The sequence below is a fragment of the Seriola dumerili genome, unplaced genomic scaffold, assembly GCF_002260705.1.
Source record: "Seriola dumerili isolate Sdu_G_001 unplaced genomic scaffold, Sdu_1.0 BDQW01000056.1, whole genome shotgun sequence".
Lineage (NCBI taxonomy): Eukaryota > Metazoa > Chordata > Actinopteri > Carangiformes > Carangidae > Seriola > Seriola dumerili.
In genome coordinates, this window is record NW_019174311.1 from 1843759 (window position 1) to 1866741 (window position 22983).

Genomic DNA, 22983 nt, shown 5'->3' on the forward strand with positions numbered 1-22983 from the left:
GCGACTAGACTCTCCCATTTCAAAGGCTCCTTCAAATGCGTCATTCTTTTCCTGGACCATACAGGCTCCAACAGGAGGATCCTTAGTGGCCCAACCTATCCCAAGATGCATTGCGCTCCAGTAATGGAAATAATATGTCAGCACTGTTAAATGTAAGTATTGGATTCAGCTCAGTTCAGCTAATGGCACAACTGTTAAAACCGAGGACCTTAAAACCTATTGTAAAAAAAAAAAAGTTACGTGTTGTCAAGGTTGCTAAGCAAAAGGAGCAGCACTTTGCGACGCAACGGTAAGAGCGGGAACAGCTGGTGACGCGAAGCTGAAATCCTCTGTAGGGCAGAACGTCTCAGTTTGGTTCCTCTGAAGGACACAACCTCTGAACGGGGACACAGAGCAGCTACTTACTAAACCTCTGTCCCAGAGAAGCAGCTTTTTCTCACAGTGACACTCACTCTGACTCTGAGGAAAAACTTGTAATAGTAAAGACTAATGACTCCCTTTTTTTTCAGGTGTGGTTCAGCAATCGAAGGGCCAGGTGGCGAAAACAAGCCGGAGCCAATCAGCTAGCAGCATTCAACCACCTTTTGCCAGGTGGATTTCCTCCCACAGGGATGCCAACACTTCCTACATACCAGCTGCCAGAGTCTGGCTACCCGACCAACAGCCTGTCCCAAGGTAGACCAGATCACACCTTCACACGGATGATAATCATGTTCTAAAGATAAACTCAGTGTTTGTTCACGTGTGTTTCCTGTCACCCATATATTAATTTAAACTCTATACTGTTGTACATGGGATTCTCCTGCATGACATTGGAGACTGGGGTTTGTCAGGTAGGCATTGTTCTGTCTGACACTGTCTTTATAAGCACCAGTGATTAGATGCAGGTCAAACATGGAGCTGCTAGAGATGTTTAGTTTAGGTCTTCTCCTCCCCCAAGGCTTCAAAAACAGGATCACATGCGTAGTTCTGTAGATTTGGTCCAGACCAAGGGAACAATCAGCGATGTCTTGATTAAGTCTTTCTGGCCCCCATCCTAGTCCAGACTAATATTGGGTATCTGCTGATGCTGAGTCTTATCCTATATGTAGGAGCAGAAGAGGCTGAAATGTAGATTTGTATGTGGGACATTATAATGACAGGTGTTTATTTTTTTACAGGCTTCTTTATCCAGATCCAAAGGTTCTGGTTCAAAACTAATACTGTGATCACCTTAAGTTATTGATCTCACAGGAATGAAACTGTATCGGGTTCTGACTCCCGAGACTGTGATGTACAGTGTGAAAATAGTCTGAAAAGCCCTTTAACACTTGAACAGTAATGTTACAAATCATCACAAACAAGGAGCTGAATATTTGAACACTGCTGCTCTATTACAGTTAGAATTAGACTATAGATTTTGCCAAGCTGGAGTCACAGTAGAGCCACAAAGTCATTTTCCCATTGACTCATTCAATTCAATTCAATTCAATTCAATTCAATTTTATAGTGCTAAATCATAAGAGACATTATCTGAATGCTGTTTACAAAGTCAGGTCCAGACAGTGCTATAGAGAGAAACCAACAGTTCACCATGAGCAGCAGCTGGTGACAATTCATATGTAGTGAAACACTGACTGTGATAAAGAGGTGAGAGCTGCAGCAGCAGGCTGGGGACGACTCGGGACATCTCCATCATCTCTTCCATCATTTGATACCAACCTGAACAACAATCACCAGAATGATTTAATGTATAGCTTTAGCTTTTCATCACAATCTGCAGCTGGACCACAGATAGTGGACCAGGGCCACCTTCTCAAACAGTCCCAGTCATTTTGGATGTGTGGATAGCAGCAGAGTTCAGCTGAGCCACACTAACCAGCTCCTCAGTGAGCAGGAGCCTGTCACCAAGTCCAGTCCAGTCAGCTCTCACCTGAAAACTCTGCTGTCACCGGCTGCTGTAACCAGAACACTTTAAGAAATACTTGTGTGTTATTGCACATGACAAGAGACCAGACTCCATGGACTTTTAAACAGTGTATCTTCAGGTGCTGAGCTACAGTATGTGGTGGTGTGTTTGCTCTGTAGATGGCGGTGGTACAGTTCACCGTCCCCAGCCCTTACCTCCATCCACCATGCACCAGAGCGGTCTATCTGGCACTGACAGCGGCTCCGCCTACGGTCTGGCCTCCAACCGCCACGGCTTCTCCAGCTACTCGGACACTTTCATGAGCTCTGCGGCACCGAACAATCACGTCAACCCTGTCGGCAATGGACTCGCCCCTCAGGTAAGAGCTGCTGGAATTCAGCAACAGGTGTCCATAAGGACGTGGATGCTTGGTAATATTAATAAAGTCAAGAATCAGGTAGATAACACTAAACAGCAGCCTCATGGATCACTGTTCTCCCAGTGAGGCCTGTTTGTCTGACATGTAGGTGGGTCAACCTGTTGGTAGCTGGACAGGATGATTTTGTGTGTTCAGTACGGACACTGGTTTACGACAGGTTAGCTCTCATGTGGGCTGGAGGTGGGAAGAGGCAGCTGGCCTCGACCAGGAGAGGAGGAGCATTAAACAACAAGTGAATACATCCATGTCCCCGCTGGTTCATCACTTTTTAGTGTCCCCGGGAAACACTTTGTTGTGTTGTGAGTATTTGCAGCTCATGTGTTGTCAAACTGATGAAGCTGTTTTCTGAAGTTGTTTGTGTTTTTTCTGTTTGCCTGTGTTTTCTTAAGTTGTGTTGAGCTCTCAGGGCCACCGTAGGTAAATGATTATTGACTTCCTCAATAAACAATATGAAAAAAGTAATTAATTACATTTTCCGATAGGGCTGAACAATTAATTGAAATATTATAGAAATCACAATATGACCAAGTGTAAATATCCAAATCACAGGAACTGCAATTTTTTGACAAAGGTAAAATTAGTTACAATAGACCATAAATGAAGCGTTGTGGTGCTACACAGACGGCCTGGCCTATGAATCATATTCTCCAGATGTAAAGAAACTAAACCCAACAAAAGTCACATCATCATCATTTTTATATTTTTTCAGTGAAAATGAAATTCCTGACTCATATCACAGTGTGATTTTTTGTTGTATATCGTTCAGTAACTGGTTCAGTGCTGCTTCTCAGAACAGTGGAGTCAGTGACAGCTTCAGTGTTGGACATGATGTCACTGAACTGATCGATGATGTCAGAGACCAGGTCTTGATGAGTCTTTGTTTCCCTGTGGCTCAGGAGGTAGAGCGTGTCATCCACTAATTGCAAGGTCAGTGGTTCAATTCAAGATACTGAACCCCAAGTTGTATGCTGAATGTGGCTTCACTGTTAAGGGCTTTGAGAGGTTGATAAGACTAGAAAAGAGCTGTGTACGTTCATTTACCAAATATCTACAACAGAGGTCATGAGTGCAAAGTTATCAAGACCCTCAGGTGATACTCAGGTGATACTCAGGTTATACCAGCCTCTGTAAACTGGACTTATCCTTTAAATGAAGCATCATGTACCTGTGCAGCAGGTGACGTTGTCTCATTATTAATTACATGAGCGGTGTGGGCTGGTGTCTCTTGTGTCTCCTGTTGTCATTATCTCTGGATCATCTCCGTCCAGAACAACAATGATATTAATAGGATGTGAATGTTATTTAGAAGATTTGACTTTTAGTCAGTCAGTGCTTCATTAACTGCACACTGCTAACGGCTGAATTAGAACAATGAAATTCGACAAGTAATTGTCTCCCCGTCCTGAGACTGTGCAGTTAACGAGATCTTCGGAGCCCGTGGCTCCTCGTGGATTCTGGCTTGAACTTTTAGCCAGAAAGATTTGAAGAACAAATCCTTTCCACTCTTCAGGGGAGAAAACAGAAAAGAAATAATCTCACTGACTAATGACTGTGATCATTAATTTCAGACAGTGCGTCTGTTTCTGTAATGAACAGATGTTGCTGTCAGTTCAGGCTGCTGTAATGAAACATAGCTGATATCTCAGGACCGCAGCCTGTAGTCCTCATGTTTCCAGTGGTGAACTGGATCCACTGAATCAAACTGGACCATAAAAACCTGGTGGTTACACAGAGCTCTTTGAACAAAATGACTGCAGTCGATTTTCTGGATTCCATTTGTATTGGTGATCAGTAAATTGATCTACTGATCAGTTTAGTGATGTGTAGCAGAATGTGTCAAACTGATTAACCGGTTTGAATATTACTGGTTTGAATAGTTTCTATTTCTCTAGATTCTTTGATGTCTGCATTAATTACGATTTTGAGAAATGAAATGGTTTTTGATCTCACCTGTCCCTCACCTGTCTCCATGGACATGAATATAGAGTTATCTCTGTGTACTACATGTGATCAAACATTACATCAGTAGAATAAGATTCATTAATGTGTTTTTTCTTTTAGAAAATTAATAACTGCTTTACAGCTGATTAATTTCAAGAATAAATCAAGTTCTTTTGATGGGCACCAGCAGAATGTCTTCACATCTCACTGGTGGAGTGAACTCCAGGCAGGAAAACTATGACCTATGAATCAGTGAATAAAATGTGAACTGAAGATGAAAGTTCACTCCTGACTCTGGAATCTGTAACATCACTCAAGGTCCACTTACTCTGAAAGACTAGACTTTCAAATATGGTAGAACAAGAGTTGCCTTTGAAAGCTCTGGAAAAAGCCAGTAAGTGGACCTTGAATTAAAGGGCCAGTGTTCATGAGATTCTATCAGAAGAAATGCAACACAATATTCATAATTATGTTTTCATTAGTTAGTGTGTTTAGAACGAGCCCTTCATATCTACACTGGGAGCAGGTCTTCTTCCACGAAGCTGCCATGTTGCACCACCATGTCTCCAGAGCGGACAAACCAAACACTGGCTCTAGAGAGGGGCTTTGTGTTTTTACATTACCTGAAGGCCACCATAGATTCTCCTACATGCTATGAAAGGGAGGGGGGAGGAAGGGGAGGGGTCTTCAGCACTAGATGTCACTAAATCCTCCGCACTGGTGCTTTAAGGCTTCTTTTGTCAAAAGATGTAAAGTATCTCATTTTACAGAGGAAGACGTGTTTGTGAGATATTAGAGAACAGTTTCACTGATAAGGCACAAACAAAGGCTGATATATTTGTTAACTTGATATCTGTAAATGTTAGAATGGACCAGTTTCCTGTCAGGAGCCCTGACCAGCAACAGAACTTGGGTGTGTGTGTGCATGCTGCTTCAGGTAAAGGTCGTTTGAGTAGGAATGATACTCGTGATCTTACGAATCACACTCTTCCTCCCCACTGAAGCAAACCTCGCTACGAGGCTACATCAGAACTTCATTCATCAGGTAAACAAGTCAAAACCACTTTAATGTTTGTGAGGTCACTAGTAGAAATCATCAGTCATCAGTGACCTAATTAGTGAAGCTGAACGAGGCGAGACTCATGTAGGTCTTTCCTGCCTCTTACAAGAGTGACGAGCTGTGTGTTTAAAAGCAGACGGAAAACATTTCTGTCAATGTCCATGTGTGTGTTTTGCATGTGTGTGTATCTGCTGTGTGTACACATTGTGTGCATTATGTTCAGCACACTGAATCTCCTCTGTAATGAAATGAAATGCACTACAGATTGCTTTGCTTTCCTTTGCAACATCGCCTGAGCCAGGTTCCAGTTTTTGCCAGACAATCCTCTTTGCCCGCCTCCTGTGTGGCAGCACAGTGGCATTACTCAACTGAATGAGGGGGCTGTGGTTCTCCTGCCCGGTGTTCCCAAGAGTTATGTGCCTATTGGACAATTCTCCACTTCACCATTTACATCCAGTGTGTGTGTCCTATATGTTGCAAGGTACACAGTGATGGTGTAAAGGTCACAAACCTGCAGTTAATTTTTGTCTATTAGTCACCATGACGACAGTCTGTCCCTGACAACAACAACCAAACCATAGTCGCTGTGTAAAGATACCAGACAGGATCAGTTTTTGTCATCCAGAAACAACATGATGATGTTGGTGTCTGAAGCTGGGGGGGGGGTCTGTGTGCTCAGGAGGGACCAGAACAGACCACATATCTTATATGCTCATATAAGAACACAAACACTGGCCACTGCAGCCCAGTAACACCAAAAATAAGATGGAGATTACAAAGAGAGAGCTGCAGTTACTCCTCTACAGATTTAATTCCTGTTTTCTCTGATGAGAGGAAAAAAGATCAGCTACAAGAGACAACAATACATATATACTGAAAAGCAGGAGGGTGAGGATTAGTGAGTGAATGAAACAAACTAACCCTAACCCCCCAGGGTGATCTGCTTGGAGACAGAGGATGATGAGGAGGAAGACCAAGCTCCTCCATGGGATATATCATCTGCAGACAGAGGAAAAGCCTGAAGGACAGTACAGAGGCTCTGATCATGACAGCACAAGAACAGGCCTGAAGCACCAGATCCATTGAGGCAGGGCTCCACCACAGCAGACAGGACCGGGGAGCAGACTGTGCAAAGATGTCCCTGAGACAGTCCAGCACAGGGAGCAAGGCTGGGACAGCAGAATCTACGTCTCAAAATGAAATGCTTCATTTTAGAAAAATGGAACAGAAAGTGTAGTTTCTTCACGTACAGCTTAAACTCATATCCCTCCCCCACTCCCCCACGTCCTGTATCCTTCAGACTATTATTGACTGTGTGTGTGTGTCGCTCACTGACTCAGGTCACTATGACTGGCTGAACAGCATGTGAGTGATGTGTTTTCCTGGGCTGCCCAATCAGAACCGTACCAGCTGGAAAAGCTGTGCTTTTTGCGCACAGAAACATAATTCTCAAATTTAGAGGTTATAAATCCAGACCTATTGGTCCGGATTGAGATAGGACTGCGTCCACGTCCGAAGCCAGTCTGCCTATTAGTGACCTTAGGTGTACAGGAACATCATGCAGAGTATAGATTAGAAAGACACACCACCGAGAGTGTTTGAGAACAACAGGGCTGAGATCCTGTGAGACTTCAGGTTCCAGACCGACAAACAGCTGCTGGTGAACCAAGCAGACAAGGAGCAGGAGAGGGCAGCGGTGACAGATGTGGCTAAAGGAACAGCTGGAACAGATGTGGACTGTGAAAGACACACACACACACACACACACACACACACACATTGGTGGCTGTTGGAGAAACAATGGACCAATCAGAGTGCTGTAGGTGGATGAAGAAGATAAAGCTCTAAAGTACCAGCAGAAAAAACAGTCAGAACAGAGCAGATCACGTGAGTCGACTGTGGAAAAAATCCCATCAAATGAAAAGGAGAACAGCTGCAGTTAGTTCGTTTGGTTGAGATTGTGTTCTCTCCCGACATGCAGTGAACGCTGCTGCATTCTGTATCATTGTCCCCTCAGTCTGCTCTGAATGGCTCAGAGTCCCAGCTGAAGATTTTCCATTATGGGTTCACTGCCGTTGACCCTTTCATCATGTTCCCAGACATTTACATGAGATAACAATGTAGGGCGAATTTCCTAAGATCCCACTTCAAAATTGCAGGAAGACCACATGCTGTACGTCTGACAGGCAATAATTCAATTTGAAACAGCTATATTGCATTTGGAATGTAATTCACACACGGCATTTCTGCGCCTCCTCCTCTCAGATTGAATGGGAAAGAATTAGAGGCTGACTTTCATGTGGAGATGGAGTGTGCAGCCAATTCCAAGTCTTGACAGAAAGACAAAATGACAGTATGAGATGCTGTCCCTGTGATGGCACTGCATGTGTAAATAGAAACCCTTTTCACAGCTTTACCATCACAGTTGTAACCCCCCCCCCCCCCTAAGAAAGCCTGCAAAATAAAGCTTTTTATTTTCAACTACACTTTCCGACAAATTCCCATAAATCTATTCTGCTGCAGAGCTGAGAGAGTGGTGAGGAGTTTTCCTTCAGCCGGACCACTAATCCCTCTCTGTCAGGTCAGACAACTTAGTGACCTGCCACTGAAGATGAAACTATTACTTCCCACAGTGACCCCAACACATCAACACATCACACAGTGAAGCAGAGCACATTTCTCCTCTCGCTCTCATTTCCTCTCTGGTTTGTTGTGAGAGGAAGATTTAGCCTGCTTTGGAATGGTGGAGCTCTCTGGCTCGCTATTTGATGTCGGGGTGAGAGATAGAGAGAGAGAGAGAGAGTGGGCGAGTAAGGATAGAATAGAGTGGGTTTCAGTGTTGGGGGATCAGAGCTGCTTTGGTTCTCCAGCTCTGTCTCTTTGATCCATATCCCCAGGCCTGCCTGCCTGCCTCGCTAACTCAGGCCTCTGCTCGTGATTCCTGACAACTGTCGGCCTGAGATAAGGAGGTGGGGTGGGGGAATGTGGGGGGCCTCTTCTACCGCCCTACCCCCCACGTCCACCCCCCGCACCCTGCACCGCTGCACTTTATACACGTCTATTAACATTAACAATAACCTCTCTTTAAAAAGTGAGCAAATGTGTTGAATTATATTCAAGAAGCCTGAGCACACAGGGACCCCTATGCACCCCCCCCCCCCCGGACCCCCCCCCACCCAACGCCCTATGAAAAATATACAAATAAAAGCTCCACCATTTCTATGCCTGTCCTCCCGCAGCCCCCAGTTCAGAGTGTGTTGACATGGCTGTGTGCACCTGAATGTCAATGAGTGCGGTGCCTAATATTAGTCTCAGCTGCTATTAGACTTTGCAGTACTAAGCCCTTTGACTGGGCACGCTGTCAACTGGCACGCTCCCATGTCAACAAATCAAAAAGGATGAGCACATATATTTACATCATTCCCATAATGAGGAGTAGAGTGGGGGCAGGGGGGTAGATGTTAATTAGAAATCGCCTGAAAAACAGACACTGCTTCGTTTTGGCAAGTATCAAAGCGAGGAGCTTTGTAGCAAATAAATAAATAAAGACCTACTGAAGAAATCTGTCAGGAAGCAGAGGAATTTAAATCAGAGCCACTGATGGAATGTTTGTAGGATATATTCTTCTTTATTTATCACTGAGTGTGTTCTCCTCTGAACACAGCCCAGGGTGCTGTCTGACTAACTGAGTGGGTAGAGAAGTGTTAAGCCCCTCCACTTCCTGTGGTTTGAGTTGATGGTAGGCGTTGGCTGGCTGCAGCGCACTAACAGCTACAACCTGAAACTTACATCTGCTCTTTTATTTATGTGCTTACTTTTTACACCACCATCACAGACAATACTTGATTCTGATTGGCCACAGCGTGAGCATTATTTTCAGATACGATCACTTCTCTCAGAGTTGAAGACCAGAATCCTTCCTATCTTAGCCGTTAGCAGGCTAAAGCTAGCTATAACTAGCTACAGTTCGCTTACTGGCTCCACATAAAAAATCGAATCTAAATAGTTTTACACAGAGAAGACCCTTGACATGTGTAGGACAATATGTCACAATATGTGTTCACAGTTCATCATAATGGACCAAAGGTCAGTGTAGGAGAAACGTTGACCTAATGGTGATGATAGATAAAAGGTCAATGGGTCACCAAAATCAGCAGGAATCACAGAACACAGACAAATGTTCGATCAAATACATCAGTGGATCTGATACAGAAAAAAATAAAGGATAAATAAAGATTTATATGCTCACCTGTGGTGGTTTTTCAGACCATTCGACAAAGCAATATTTCACAGAACTGACATGGTGGTATCAGGCCCCAGGGAGCCAGGTCCAACTGAGAGGTAGAAATCTGTTCTCACATTTAAGTGGAATGACATTATGAAAGGAGAAAACCCAGCTTTGTTCACATAACATCAGTCAGTGGAAACAGAACATTCACTGTTGAGTTTTGTTGACTTTTCTAAAAAATCTCTTCTATGTTGCACAAACCTGTGACGGAACCTGGATACTGTTGTGCCAAACAGACAAACAGATATTTCTCCTGTCAGTCTGTCTGTCTGTGTGTAGACATGTTGCTGTCCGTCTCTCTGTGGTGACTTCAGGACCCAGCTGTTTGACAAATATAGTCCATATAGTTTTTGTGAGTAACGTGAATAAGTGCACCTTGAGTTGAGATAATGTCAGCCACATAATTTCAGTGTCCTTTTCGATTTTCTGTTACCGGCGGAGATAATGTTTGAAGCTGACATGTCAGCATCAGTCAGTACAAACCTCCCATATTTCATTGGTAGCTGCTGCTTTGATAACACTCACCAAAGTCACTGTCATTTGTCTGTGAGTTTTACCGATTCACTCAGATAAGGTGATATGATGTTTGTTGTTTGTTGTTGCAGCTCTGAATATTTAAATATTTCTTCTTTGAATGTCTTTCTTCATCTCTGATGGGGGATTTGTCATTTTCAGGATTACAGCCTCTGACAAAAAAACATATCTGCTTATAGTAAAATGGCATAAACTGATTGCATAATTACCTCGGATTGCATCAGAATTCTGCATTCAACACTGACGTGCTCAGTGTGCTTTCCAATTACTGTGACTGAAGAGTCCATGGAGGACAGTGATAGATCCTGTCTGACACCAGCAGCATCTCAGCATCAGCCTTAATCCCAGTTGCTGTATCCGCCTACAGCAGAAACTCAGTCTGACACTGTGAGGTACATCATCATGTTTCAAATGCACATATCATGTAGTGTAGTGGAAGTTAACATCAAGGATGATGTGTTGATTTCTCAGACCTCTCACCATGGTGTAGTCAGTCTCATGTATGACCACAGCTAGGATGCATTGTTATTAAAGAATAGTGACCTATAGAAGTGGTGAATGAGACAGTTTGTAAAAACCGACTTGTCAGTGCTCTCTGGTGGACAAACTTTGCCATAAAATCTGTGTTCCTAATATAACTTTCAGTCATGTACAGTATGACATGGGTCACCCAGCTCCTCACTGTGAGCAGAGACTCCAGTCCAGGGTGGACCCAAACACTGACACAAAGGCAGCCTGATGCAGTGAAGCAGCTTCACTGGATGATCACAGATTTACAGGGAGAGGGGAGACCAGCAGGGAGGGAAGCTCAGGTGACTGCAGAAAACAGGTAAGCAGGTAGATATGATGACAGGAAGTTCATGGGGCTCTGATGGGTGGATGGAGAATGGCAGGTCTGGAGAGCTGAAGGGACAAACATGACCAGGGAGAAATAGACAGGGGCTGGAGACGGGGCCGAGGGCAACTGAGGGGCATCTAACCTGTGCCCAGGCCTGCTGGAGAGGAGGGTTGTGAAGCAGCTGATCGCTGTCCTCGCTGAGCCTTTGAATGGAGTATGAATGACCTTAAACACATATTTCTGCATTGACATTTCTTGTCTCTTATTACTATATGCAAACATATATTTGTCATAAACTGGACAAGGCAGATTGGCAGCCGCAGAGTTCCAGCAGGTCGTATGACAAGGCTCTGAATTTCCATGATCGTCTGATGAGTTAAACATCACTTACTGTTTCCCCCAGTTGGATATTTGTATTCTGCATGAAGGCAGCCACATGCACAGATAGACTCTAAAAGATGCTTGAGCCCCTGTCTGAGGCTTTTGCGGCATAATGTGAAGTGGATCTAGGAGTAAATCAAAGGATAACATGTCATTTCCTGTTTGCAGTAGGCGGCGCTATGGCTATGGCTGAACATTGGCATGTCAATGTCTTCAGGCCGAGACTTTTATCAAACGTGGACTTTGGGGCAGATTTAACAACGTTTATTTGATCGACGACTTTCAGTCTCATGTCGAAACTTCCAAATCCGCTGCGCCACCATGAGAACATCATTATGACAACATCTAGTTCATGAAAGTATAGAAATAGTCATGTTTCCAGTAGGTGGTGCTGTGACTACAACTGAATATTGGCCTGTAGATGTCCTGAGGCTACCACTCTTATCAAATGTGAAGTTTGGGTATATTTGACATTTAACAGAAATGCCACAGCAGCGTTGTTGAGAAAAACACACAGGCTTCACAATAAAGTGTCGTCAAGGTCCGACCACCTTCGAGCTGGATCTTCTCAACCTGCTAGGAGATCATAAACCTTTGAAACATGTCATTTTGTGTTGCCAGTCGGTAGCACTGTGACCATAACTGAAAATTGGCATAGATGTCTTCAAGCTGGGATTGGGGCAGATCTGACTGTGCACACTGAAGTTACAACAACCTCCTCTTTCATGGCTAACCATGATCTCAAAAATGCTAAAAGTTCCAGCCCCTGGCGTTCATGGTGCTCAGGCCCTAATAACTTCTATTGGTTTTGTAAGGTTTAGTTTGGCCATGCCATATCGTTATATTTCATTTTAATCAGATCGACGTCATATCAGCTCAGTCTAATTTAAAGACCTTTGTGATGTTAAATTGCGAAGCTTTTGGGTTTTCCTTTAACGCCCTGCCTTTGGCGCCGCAATGAATTTTAATGTTTCACCATGAAAAATGAACTTGTTATAAGTCCAGAACACATCATTCAAACTGCCCCAAACTTTATATGTTTGATAAGAGTCCTGGCCTGAACAAATCTAAATAGCAATATTCAGTAATAAATATAGTGCACCACCTGATGGTGACAGGAAATGTCATGTTTTACAATTTGATGTATTTAAGATTATTTTTTGTTTATTTGTATTGTTTTGTGTTGTTTCTTGGGTCAGTTGCTTTCAGTTTTGCTTTCTTTTTATCATGTCTTCTTCGTCACACACCATGGTCGACATTGTTTGTTAGGGGTAAATAGTTATTTGTATTGTGTATGTTATTGTTGAGCTGTTTTTAGCACTGGAAGTATTTATGTAGTAAATAGTCTGTAAATATGATTGTATTTGTAAAATTCATGGTGCACTCCTTTGGACATATGAAAAGTGATGGAAGTAGATTTGTGAAGAAACTCTGCCTTCTGTCACACACAGTTTGTCCGTTCTGTAAAGTTGAGGCGAAGGGAGGGGTTTCAGGAGGGGTTAGAGCCGATAAGTTTGTGGTTTGTAGCATTGTCACCTTTAGCACTGAACTCACAGTACCTGATTTTAAAATCCCTACATGAACTTTCTGCTCACTGTTTTAAATCTCAGCTCCAAACTAAGCACCAAGCTGAACACACAGATAAGTGGGAGGATGTACGGGACAGTGTTGGTGTGTTGAGAGGCTGAGGGCCAGATCTGAAAGGAGGTGATGATACTGTGTGGCTTAGAGATAACTGTAGCACATCTGGACACCTCTGTTCTCTTCATCTCTTCATCTGGTAAAAACTCCTCACTGTTTGAGACGGCGTTTATCACCTTATCCACCTTCTGTCTATCTGTGTGTGTGTGTGTGTGTGTGTGAGTGTGTGTGTGTGTGTGTGTGAGTGTGTGTGTGTTACATTTCACCACCTGTCATCCTTCGATGACCTTGACTCACTTACAAACATCGAATTTTTTTTTTCGGAACTCTTCGTGTGTCTGGTAAATCTGTGGCAGGTAGCGTATCCATGGAAACAATTATATATAGCAGCTGACAGAATGCTCTGAGCTGAACTACACATGTGCAATGGTGACAATCATTAGTTACATCCCAACAGTGTTTCAGTCACCCAGTCAGAGATGTGGGAGATACCAACAGTCCCATTTAACAATGTGGTCTTTAACAAATACACAATCTAACCCACACATGTATTTCATCCATCAGGATCCATTGTGTCTCACCCCTCTCTATGGCAGCAGACATCCACCCCACCTCTGGCTGTGGTTCACATGTTGTAGTGCAGCATTTGAAGCCTGAGGCCTTGACTCTACTAACTTGTATGGTGCCACCCAATATTACTAAGTCATACCATCCACTCACACACTGTGTACACAGTTAGCTGCTTGAACGTCCATATAACGACATGGATGGACATGATCTCTGCAGCTGGTTAATTACAGTAAATCCTCTGTTGGAGGAACAGCAAAGACAGCTGTAGCATTAAAATAGAGAATGTAAGTGAACAACAGCTGCTAGCAAAGACAACAAGGTCAGTAACACTGTAATTCATTATCATGTTTTATACAACAGTTCCGATCAAGTAATGTGATTGGACGAGAGGCATGCCATGAGTGCTGATGTAGAGTACAACAGCACAGGGACTTTTAACTATGTATCACTTGGATTTACAGGTGTTCTATTAACCAATAATCAGTGTCACATTAATGGTCGTTATGTCTCTTAGATTGTAACAAACTTTGCAAAGATGAAAATATTTCCAGAAATAACATTTGAATCAAATGATGTCTGGTCGTCAGAGGATGAAGGGAAGAAGCCTGGATACTTCAGCTCACACCTGAGGTAACGTGTAGATAAAGTAGCAAGCTAGTGTGCAGGTCAGGAAAATGTTTATGTGTTGCTTAGCAACAGTCCAGTACCAGTCCAATTTCGGAACTTTTTGCGTTGGCGTCGTCAAATAAACGATAAACAAACAAATCATAATCTGTTTAACTTATTTAACTACTATGGCGGTCCTAGCAAGGCTGTGATTACATCATGACCTCAAGTGTGATATTGCCTAAGTATTCACCACTGGTAGTCGAGGATGATTGGAGCCAATCAGGAGAGACCGTGGGTGTCTACGTCATTGTTTCCAAAGGTCTCAGTTTCTGTCTGTCCAGAATACAACACAAGCCCAGAGTTTTCAAAATGAAACACAACCGCAGAGTTTTCGAGATAAAACACAAGCCCAGAGTTTTAAAAAATAAAACAACTCCAAAGTTTTCAAAATAAAACACAACCCCAGAGTTTTCAAGATAAAACGGGGTCAGCAGCGTTTGCAAAAGTCTCTGTTTTCAGGGCTCGAAAATTCGTGTGGACGGAGGAGGAAACATAGCAAAAGAGATGCATTTTAAAATGTATATGTAGTAGGATGTAGCGTAGGACGGAGTGTGGATGTAGCCTCAGGGTGCTGCACTGGATGGAACCAATGAGTGAGCTGAGCTGGCTGCAGTTATTTGGTTGGGGGATACCTGGGTCCTGTCTTGCCGTCTGGTAACTTCACCCCTGATCACCTTTCCACTCTTTGCCACCTTTGTTGGTGAGCTGGGGGTGTCGCACCCAGACGTTCAGTATCTCCATGCTGCTTCGTAGTGTTCCCATTGTGTTGGAGCCTGCTCATCTCCAGCTTCAATAGTACGTTTCTCTACTGACCATCTTGTGCAGACACATATGCCAAAGAATGATGACTACAGCACCTGACTGCTCTCAGTCAGATGGTGGACTTGGTGCTTGTCTGTGGAGGGGCTTTTTAGTTCTGGTTAATGTTAATAATTGTTTTGCATTTTGATTTAAATACTTCTGTTGTCTCCAGGTTATTTTTTATCTCTGCTACTGTCCCCATATGACATGCACTGTGTATGAGTTGTGTGTAGAGTTTTGTTTATTTGCTGTAAAAATACATGTGTAGGATCAACACAATATTATCCCACTAAGTCAAGCAAAAACACTTATTGATTAGTTTTGATTATTGATTAGTGATTGATAAGCTGAGTGCAGCCTCTTGCATTATGTTGCCTGTGATAATGAAACACATCGTGTTAGTGGGCCCCTACTCTGTGGTCTGAGAGATACTCAGTACTGGAGGTTCACAGCAACAACCAGCAGATCTTGTCTTCATCAGAACAGCTGAGCTCAAACTATTTGTCTGAAATGTTTATTTATGTGTCGTGTTCATTTACACTTCTGCTACTAGCTTCTTCTTAATCCCAGTACCATTTGTAGATGAATCATGTGTCAGCTGAGGCCTCGGCTCTCAGGACACATCCAGTAACATCAGAGCAGAGGAAAACTTTAAAGCTCACACACAAATGTCTGACAATTCTGTCTGACTGTGAAAGTAGAGTTTAGATTTTAAATTAGTAAGATTAGCTTTAACTTTATTGATTTAACAATAGTTTAACAAAGTTAAATTATTAAAAAATAAGTTAAATACTAAGTCAAAGTTGAATGTTTAAAGTTGTAATCAAAAGTAATCAAATGTAATCCATTACTTTGATGATGTATTTAGTAATCTGTCACCTATTACACTTCAGAGTTTCCTACCCATCACTGCTGAAAACAGCTTGTTAATGAGAGTAAACAACATGACAGTCTGAGTGCTGAGTTGGTGTGCAGAGTGCGAAGTGTAGATTATAAGATATCTGATCCATTGCGTGATGGGTCTGTCCTCTCATGTCTCTCTCAGAGGGAAAGTGAATGAGGATTTTATTGTTGAATTCTTCCTTTAACATCATCAGTGTCAGGAAGCAGCTCAGCTCAGCAACCACCACTGACGTCACTACCAGCAGCAGACTGTGACTGGGTTTACTGGCCTCTATGGATCACATCACTGTCCAGAACAATTCTATGAAGTAATACACAATATCAGTTACATCATTCCTGTCCTGTGTGATATTAGTTTGAGGACTTACACCTCAGCTCCTCTCTGTCACCAGGATGACCCTGCTGCTTTCTTCTGTTTCAGTTGCCAAAATATTTCACCCCCTAATCCAGGGACCTTTAATTGATGTGTGTGATCTTATGCTAAATATGAAGATTTGAATAAATTCCACTTTCAAGCAGCACAATGGGCTGCTCTGCAGTGACAGGCCACCTCCTTGTTGCCCTGAATAGAAGTGTTTGGCTGCTGGAAGCCCCTCACCTCCTCACCCAACTGAAGCTTTGACATCTCCTGGGGTCCATGTGCTTCATGACCCTCTGTGCTTGTCTACCAGGTTTTCAAGTCCTTTCAATCACTTAAAAACCATTGTCCCAGAACAAAGAACACATGGAAGATCCTGTTAGAAATATTGTTTGTCAATCAGTTCTCATATCTACAACTTCATTTCTATAAATAACAACATTTACAGCAGTTTACAGGTTCATGGACTGTACAGAGTGCGGCACTGCTCATGTGCTGTGTCTCTCCAGCAAAATAAAGACACTTTACTATTCTTCAAGCTTCATCCAATATGTGGCTAACATTTGAAGTTTGCCCCGAGAGCAGCACATGAACATTCCCGTGAAAAGGTTCATCCTCTGGGGACAATGTGAGGGCAGTTTGTGTGTTGGGGGATGAGCTCCCTTGTGATCATTGTTAACATTTTGGTGTCATTAAAGGAAAGCTCATCCGGTCATAAGAATGATCAAACATCGGTGTGATGAATATTCAGTGCAGGTTTCATGGTGAGCTGACCACTGGTTGTTTGAAGAAGCCTTCTCTCTGTGTTTGCAGGTGATGAGCATCCTCAGTAACCCCAGCGGTGTTTCCTCACAGCCGCAACACGACTTCTCCATTTCACCGCTCCACAGCGCCTTGGACTCCTCTCCATCCAACGCCATCTCAGCCAGCTGCAGCCACCGTTCAGCTGACGCCTCCATCAAGACGGTGGACAGCCTCCCTTCATCCCAGTCCTACTGTCCCCCCACATACAGCACCACCAGCTACAGCATGGACTCAGCTGTGGCAGCTGCCGGCTACCAGTACAGCCAGTACGGCCAGAGTGAGTCCTGCTAGACCAGACTAACCAAGAGCAACATTTAATTCTAACATTTCTGTGTTCTTCTCTGTCACTTACTGAGACAGCTCAGTTAAATCACTGCATAAACGACTCAGGGTTAAAAAGAATCCACATTCATCTACAAATATCATATTCTTATGTGCATTCTACCCCACACACTGCATCTGCAAACTCAATGAGAACTGCAGTACACACTTTGACAAAGCCCTGCTCCCAGCAGATCTGGCCCTCAGTGTCTAGAGCCACACAATGAGGAAAGACTGACTGCTACAACAGCTGTGCTGAATAGTTTAGGGCCAGTTTTATAAATACATTCTTTGTAGAAACAAAAGCTGAAACTGTGACCTGGAATTCAAAGGAAAAAACATTTAGTTTTAATAGATATTATTGTCATCATTTTGACCAACACACCTGCCGATCAGCGTCACAGATGTATTCAGGAGAGTACACATTGTTTTCCAACATGGCCCCCCATTCGTTCCTGTGAAAGTTTCTCACTGGGCACAAACGCCAATACCGGTTTCAAGACTTGGCTGTTTTTGAGCCAGAGCGAGCATATCAGGGACTTCCTTCTGCTGGCTCCCACACACATTAATTAATACTGATATGGCTCACTTTACTAGCCCAAATCAATCAATTATTGATAATAGAAAGAGTGATTTTGCAGTGTATGTGAGGAAAATGTTTTGCAGCCTTTTTCTTTCTTGTTGAGTATGAGAAAATCTTGGGCCAGTGTGCAGTTCTGACTAAAGACACTACTGTAGACCAGAAGCATGTCCCAGTCCAGCTCTGCTCCTGAGGACCTGTGCTGCACACCTCCATTATTTCAGAGATGATGCTGAAACAGTTTTTCAGTGAACCACTTTTACAGTGAAACAGGTTTAAAGTGAAAGTTTTACAGTGAAGGTTTTACAGTGAAACAGTATCACTGTCACTAACTCCCATCCTGTGTATTTTAAAATCTTGCTTTCTACAGTACGTGAGCGTTGAATGTTGAATGTTGGCGCAGGATGAAAAAGTGAGGTGGAGAACGCAGCTACAGCCTCAAGGATAATTAAAGGATAGTTCAGGTTCACTGAGTCTTTAATGTCAGTGTGTGATAACACTGTCCTCTGATCAAAGTAATGACTCTGATCAGAGGACATCTGGACCTGAAACTGACTCAGCATAAATAAATTGATAATCAATATGGTCAGTGACATCACATTAATAGTACTCAGGTTATGAACTAAAAACATTTGTATAAGAAAACGATGCTGTGATGTGAAGTTTGTGGCTTGCCCCCACCCCCCCTTCCAGACAGATTTACCAGTTTACTTGAGACATTTGACTCCTCTCTTGTTCTAATTCAGGAAGCTCCTGACAGATTAAAGTACACACTGTCAAAGTAGCTGAGGTGTGTGTGTGTGAGTGTGTGCGCACCTGTGTTTGTACATGTGTGCACACGTTTGAATGTGCGTTATCAGATGAGCTCTATCTTGGAGGCAGAGGACTCTCAGTGTGACTGCTCAACAGGGATTTAAGGTATAAACCTGGCTGACAGGAAAAACAGCTTCCTTTAGAGGCCTCACTAAACCCTCGTGAGACACAAACACACACACACACTCTGCTCCCCCACCAGCTGTCTGGGTGACTGGCACCTTGGCAGACAGACCTGCCCACCCATAGGTGCTCCTCTTTCTCTCAGTCCTCAGCACAGAGTGACAGCTTCCTTTCTGTGCACGCTAGCATCCTAACTGACAGGCCTTACTTATCACCCCCAATAGCCTGAACACACACACGCGCGCACACACACACACACACACACACACACACACCATGTCACCTCACATCTGCTGTCAGCCCTCCTCTCTGCTGCCCTATAAAAGAGAAGTTATCACCAGCTAAACCAGGGAGGGGCAACGCTCTCAACTGCGAGGGAGAAATGTGCTAAGCATTAGTGCCAGCTTTCCAAGAACCCCAGTTATTCCGGTGACTTCCTGTCTGTCTGCCTGTCTGTCTGTGGAGGCAGAACTGCTGGCTGCTTTTGTCTGTCTGTCAGACACAGTGTCCTCCTGTCAGTCAGTGTGACTGAACAACAAACAGTTCTTCAACAATACGTTAATGTTAGAGACGTGGTGATATTTCCTCCTGTCATCAAAGCAGCAATAAAAGAAGCCCATTGACCAGCACTGTGATCACAGCCTGATGCATCAGCTGCACTTTGCTTCACAAACTGTTAACACACATCAGTGAGACACACTGTTCCTATATCACCACAAACACACACTGAAGTTCATTTAGTCTCACACACACTCTGCTGACAGAAATCACCAGAGCAACCAAGTCTACAAGAAACTATGGAAGGGAGTGCTGCATTCATGTAGGGAGGTGTCCAGGTGGAATGGCTGCCACACACAGCATTTCACCTCTTCACCCCTGTCCAGTTACTCATGTTGCTTTCCCCATGTTCCTTATAATTTATTATTTATATGTGCATTGATTATTGATAGTTAAAATCGTTGACAGCACTGAAACAAATTATGAATACTTGTAATGCTAACACCAGGATTTACTCTTGTTTTCTTCTTTTCTTTGCCGTTGAACGTGGTTTCTTGTTGGAGCGGTTCTTCGGGATGGAGATAAAGAACGCATTCTAGACGTTTCAGCTATCTCTGCGTTTCTGTGATGCTAGTCGGCAGCTTTTTATTTTTATTAGTCGGGAGTTGTAGAGTTACATCAAGCTCTGGAGGAAGCTCTTCTTCTTCGTGGGACTGAGGGCAGACTAGACGCTACACTGACTCACACAGCATCTAGTGTCATAAAGTGGTATGACAACATGGGGACGGACTCAGCTAGTTGGTTAGCATCCTCATTTCACTAGATTTCTTTGAAATACAATAGATGAAGGTTTTGGTCATGACATCATCACTGTGGCTCCATCACATACTGTTGATGGTGTTAGTTCATTTTTTCAACATTTTAAACTAAAATTCTGGCCAGATCTTACACATTACACCTTTAAAGTCATAGTTCAGGTAAATAGACATGGGGTTGTGTGAGGCTCTGATCTATGTCAGTGTGTTACCTGCAGTAGATTCAGATAAGCTGCTGCTGCTGTGGACGAGGACACCAACAAAAACCTGCTTTAGCCACTTTACATAATGTCCAGAAAAAAAAGCTAATATCAGTCAAATAGTCGCTTTATGTTGAATATTTTCAACAGTTGATCCTGCTCTGTCGTTTGGAACTAAATTTTCTCAGCCGTCGAATTACTGTATTCCTACACACAAGTGCACCTACGCAGCACACTGTATTACACTGCAGATCAGCTGTTTGAGTCAGACAGGGATAATTCTATGTAGCTAAAACAGGTCTTATCACACCTGAACTATCCCTTTGAGGGGGAGGGATGACCTACTCTAACACCTTATGTGTTGAATTCTGTACACCTTGTATTTACTCAGTCTGCTGCTTGGAGGGCATCTATTTGCAGTGAAACTAAAATGAAAAACAAAATGGAAGTTTCAGTATTTTGACTCTTAAATCATTTTGATTTGACCAGAGTGAATAAAAGTCTCAGTCTCATAACCAGATCTGGATTAACTGTGCTCCTCCTCCTCCCCTCCAGCTGCTGTGGATTACCTGGCGAAGAACGTCAGCCTGTCCAGTCAGCGCAGGGTGAAACTGGCTGACCACTCAGCTGTACTGGGACTGCTGCAGGTCGAGACGGGCCAGGCCTACTAACACTCACCTGACACGTCCAACAACATGACACCTGGTCACCAGCACAAGCCGCACCTCCTACTACCATCCACACAAATCTCCCAGTAGGCGTGTGTGTGTGTGTGTGTGTGTGTGTGTGTGTGTGTGTGTGTGTGTGTGTGTGTGTGTGTGTGTGTGTGTGTGTGTGTGTGTGTGTGTGACGGGGCTGATATTTAGCTTTTTTATACTTTGTGTTATTGTTTCTCCAGAGTTTAAGGTTTGAATGAAGCAGCTTTAAACATTCCTCACAGGACCAAACGAACCCACAGCGAGGATCCACTGTCCCACTGAGGAGTTTATAACCACAGAGAGGCACCATGTGACCTTCAGCCTCACAGTGTCACCTCACACAACCTGGGACGGGTGTTTGTTATCAAGTGATGTCCTCACTGTATCGCAAAATGCTTTTTCCATGTGAGAATGACTCACAGGTGACTTCAGGTTGTTTTCTAAAATGTCTGTGTCCAAACAGCTGATCAACAGTTACAGCTGCGCTCCTCCTCCGCCTCTGTGGGTTGGTGTGTTCAGAGTGAACGATGAGCACGTTACTCGATGTGAAACAGTTTTATCTTATCCAGATGTGTTTTTTTCTGGGTGCACATCTGTTTGTGTCCATTGTGTTGTCACAGTCAGTCTGAACACCTGAAGGAAACACAGTCTCCAACACTCATGACCGCTACCTCAGACTCAACATCACAGCTGGGTGGTGACAAGCTAAACCACTGGAGGTCAGCAACAACAGCAGCACTGCTGAACACAAACAGACTGATCCACTTCACAGATACTGAGTATCAGCAACCAAACATTGGCAGCTTCAATAACAAGCGTCAGCCTTCAGGAATCTGTGCGTGTGTGTGTGTGTGTGTGTGTGTGTGTGCGTGTGAAGAGAGAAACACTGATGTGGACTAATTCATCCATTAAGAGCAGTGTTTATTGTTTGTCCCTCCCTCTGAGCTCCAGCAGCGGTTGGAGCAGCTGTCTCCACCTGTCTCCAGCCTGCTACCAGTCACTAAGTCCTTCTGTCTTCATTTCATTCTCTTGATTCTACTTCATTAACATCCTTACACATATCTATGGAAACAACCGTTGGGTGACACAACGACAAGCCAACATCAACCATCAGCCTGTAGATGAGACATCAGTTTGGTTTAGTTAGTGAATCTCCTACAGTCACTCTTTGATACCTACTAAATGATACATGTCTTCTAACATATCAGACAGAACGTCCACTGCAACACGTTTATCAGTGACTTCTTGCAATAATCTGCCCCTGACAACTGAAGTAGTATGAAGTGTGTTCCTCTCAGCTCACTGTTGAGCTGTGAGGAAAAAAAAATCAGGAGAGTGTATCAGTGATGAAATAAATTCTCAGATAATGTTACCTTTAATTACCTCAACAACAGAGAGACCCAGACTTTATTAATGATCTGCTCCTGTCTTCATTTGCTGTTCCCTTTTGATGTTCAGCTGCCATCTCGTTAAGTTCAGTTTAATATGCACACACTGCACAGTAAACATGCATCAGTACAGGTTTCTGTTTGCTGTGTCAGTAGATAAATATTTCAAATTAAAACCCTGTAGCAAAGAGCGCCACTCGCCTCTTTTATTGTGAAATATCTGCCGTAGTTTAACAGCAAAGAAAAAACAACTGAAAGTGTTTCTATCTGGCCTTATCTGAATTTATGTATTAGACGGTAAATGACTCATAATACAAACATTTTATCATTCAGAATGTATTCAGAGATAAATGATCGTTCTGACTTGTAATAAAGGAATTACAGGTTTTTGACGATGAAGCCATTTGCCACTTTGAATGGTTCCAGTGAGGA

The 22983-nt window shown here is 43.3% G+C and overlaps 1 protein-coding gene across 3 annotated transcripts in view; it reads left to right on the top strand.

Moving 5' to 3' along the window:
- LOC111218918 (paired box protein Pax-7-like) overlaps positions 1 to 21136 on the top strand; it is a 62555-nt gene extending 41419 nt beyond the window's left edge. For all 3 annotated transcript variants that reach the window (XM_022741395.1, XM_022741393.1, XM_022741394.1), the window contains exons 6-9: positions 510 to 675; positions 2068 to 2267; positions 17125 to 17392; positions 21021 to 21136. In XM_022741395.1, coding sequence (XP_022597116.1) covers positions 510 to 675; positions 2068 to 2267; positions 17125 to 17392; positions 21021 to 21136 — 750 coding nt within the window. The remainder of the gene's footprint in view (positions 1 to 509; positions 676 to 2067; positions 2268 to 17124; positions 17393 to 21020) is intronic.
- Positions 21137 to 22983: the final 1847 nt, after the last annotated feature.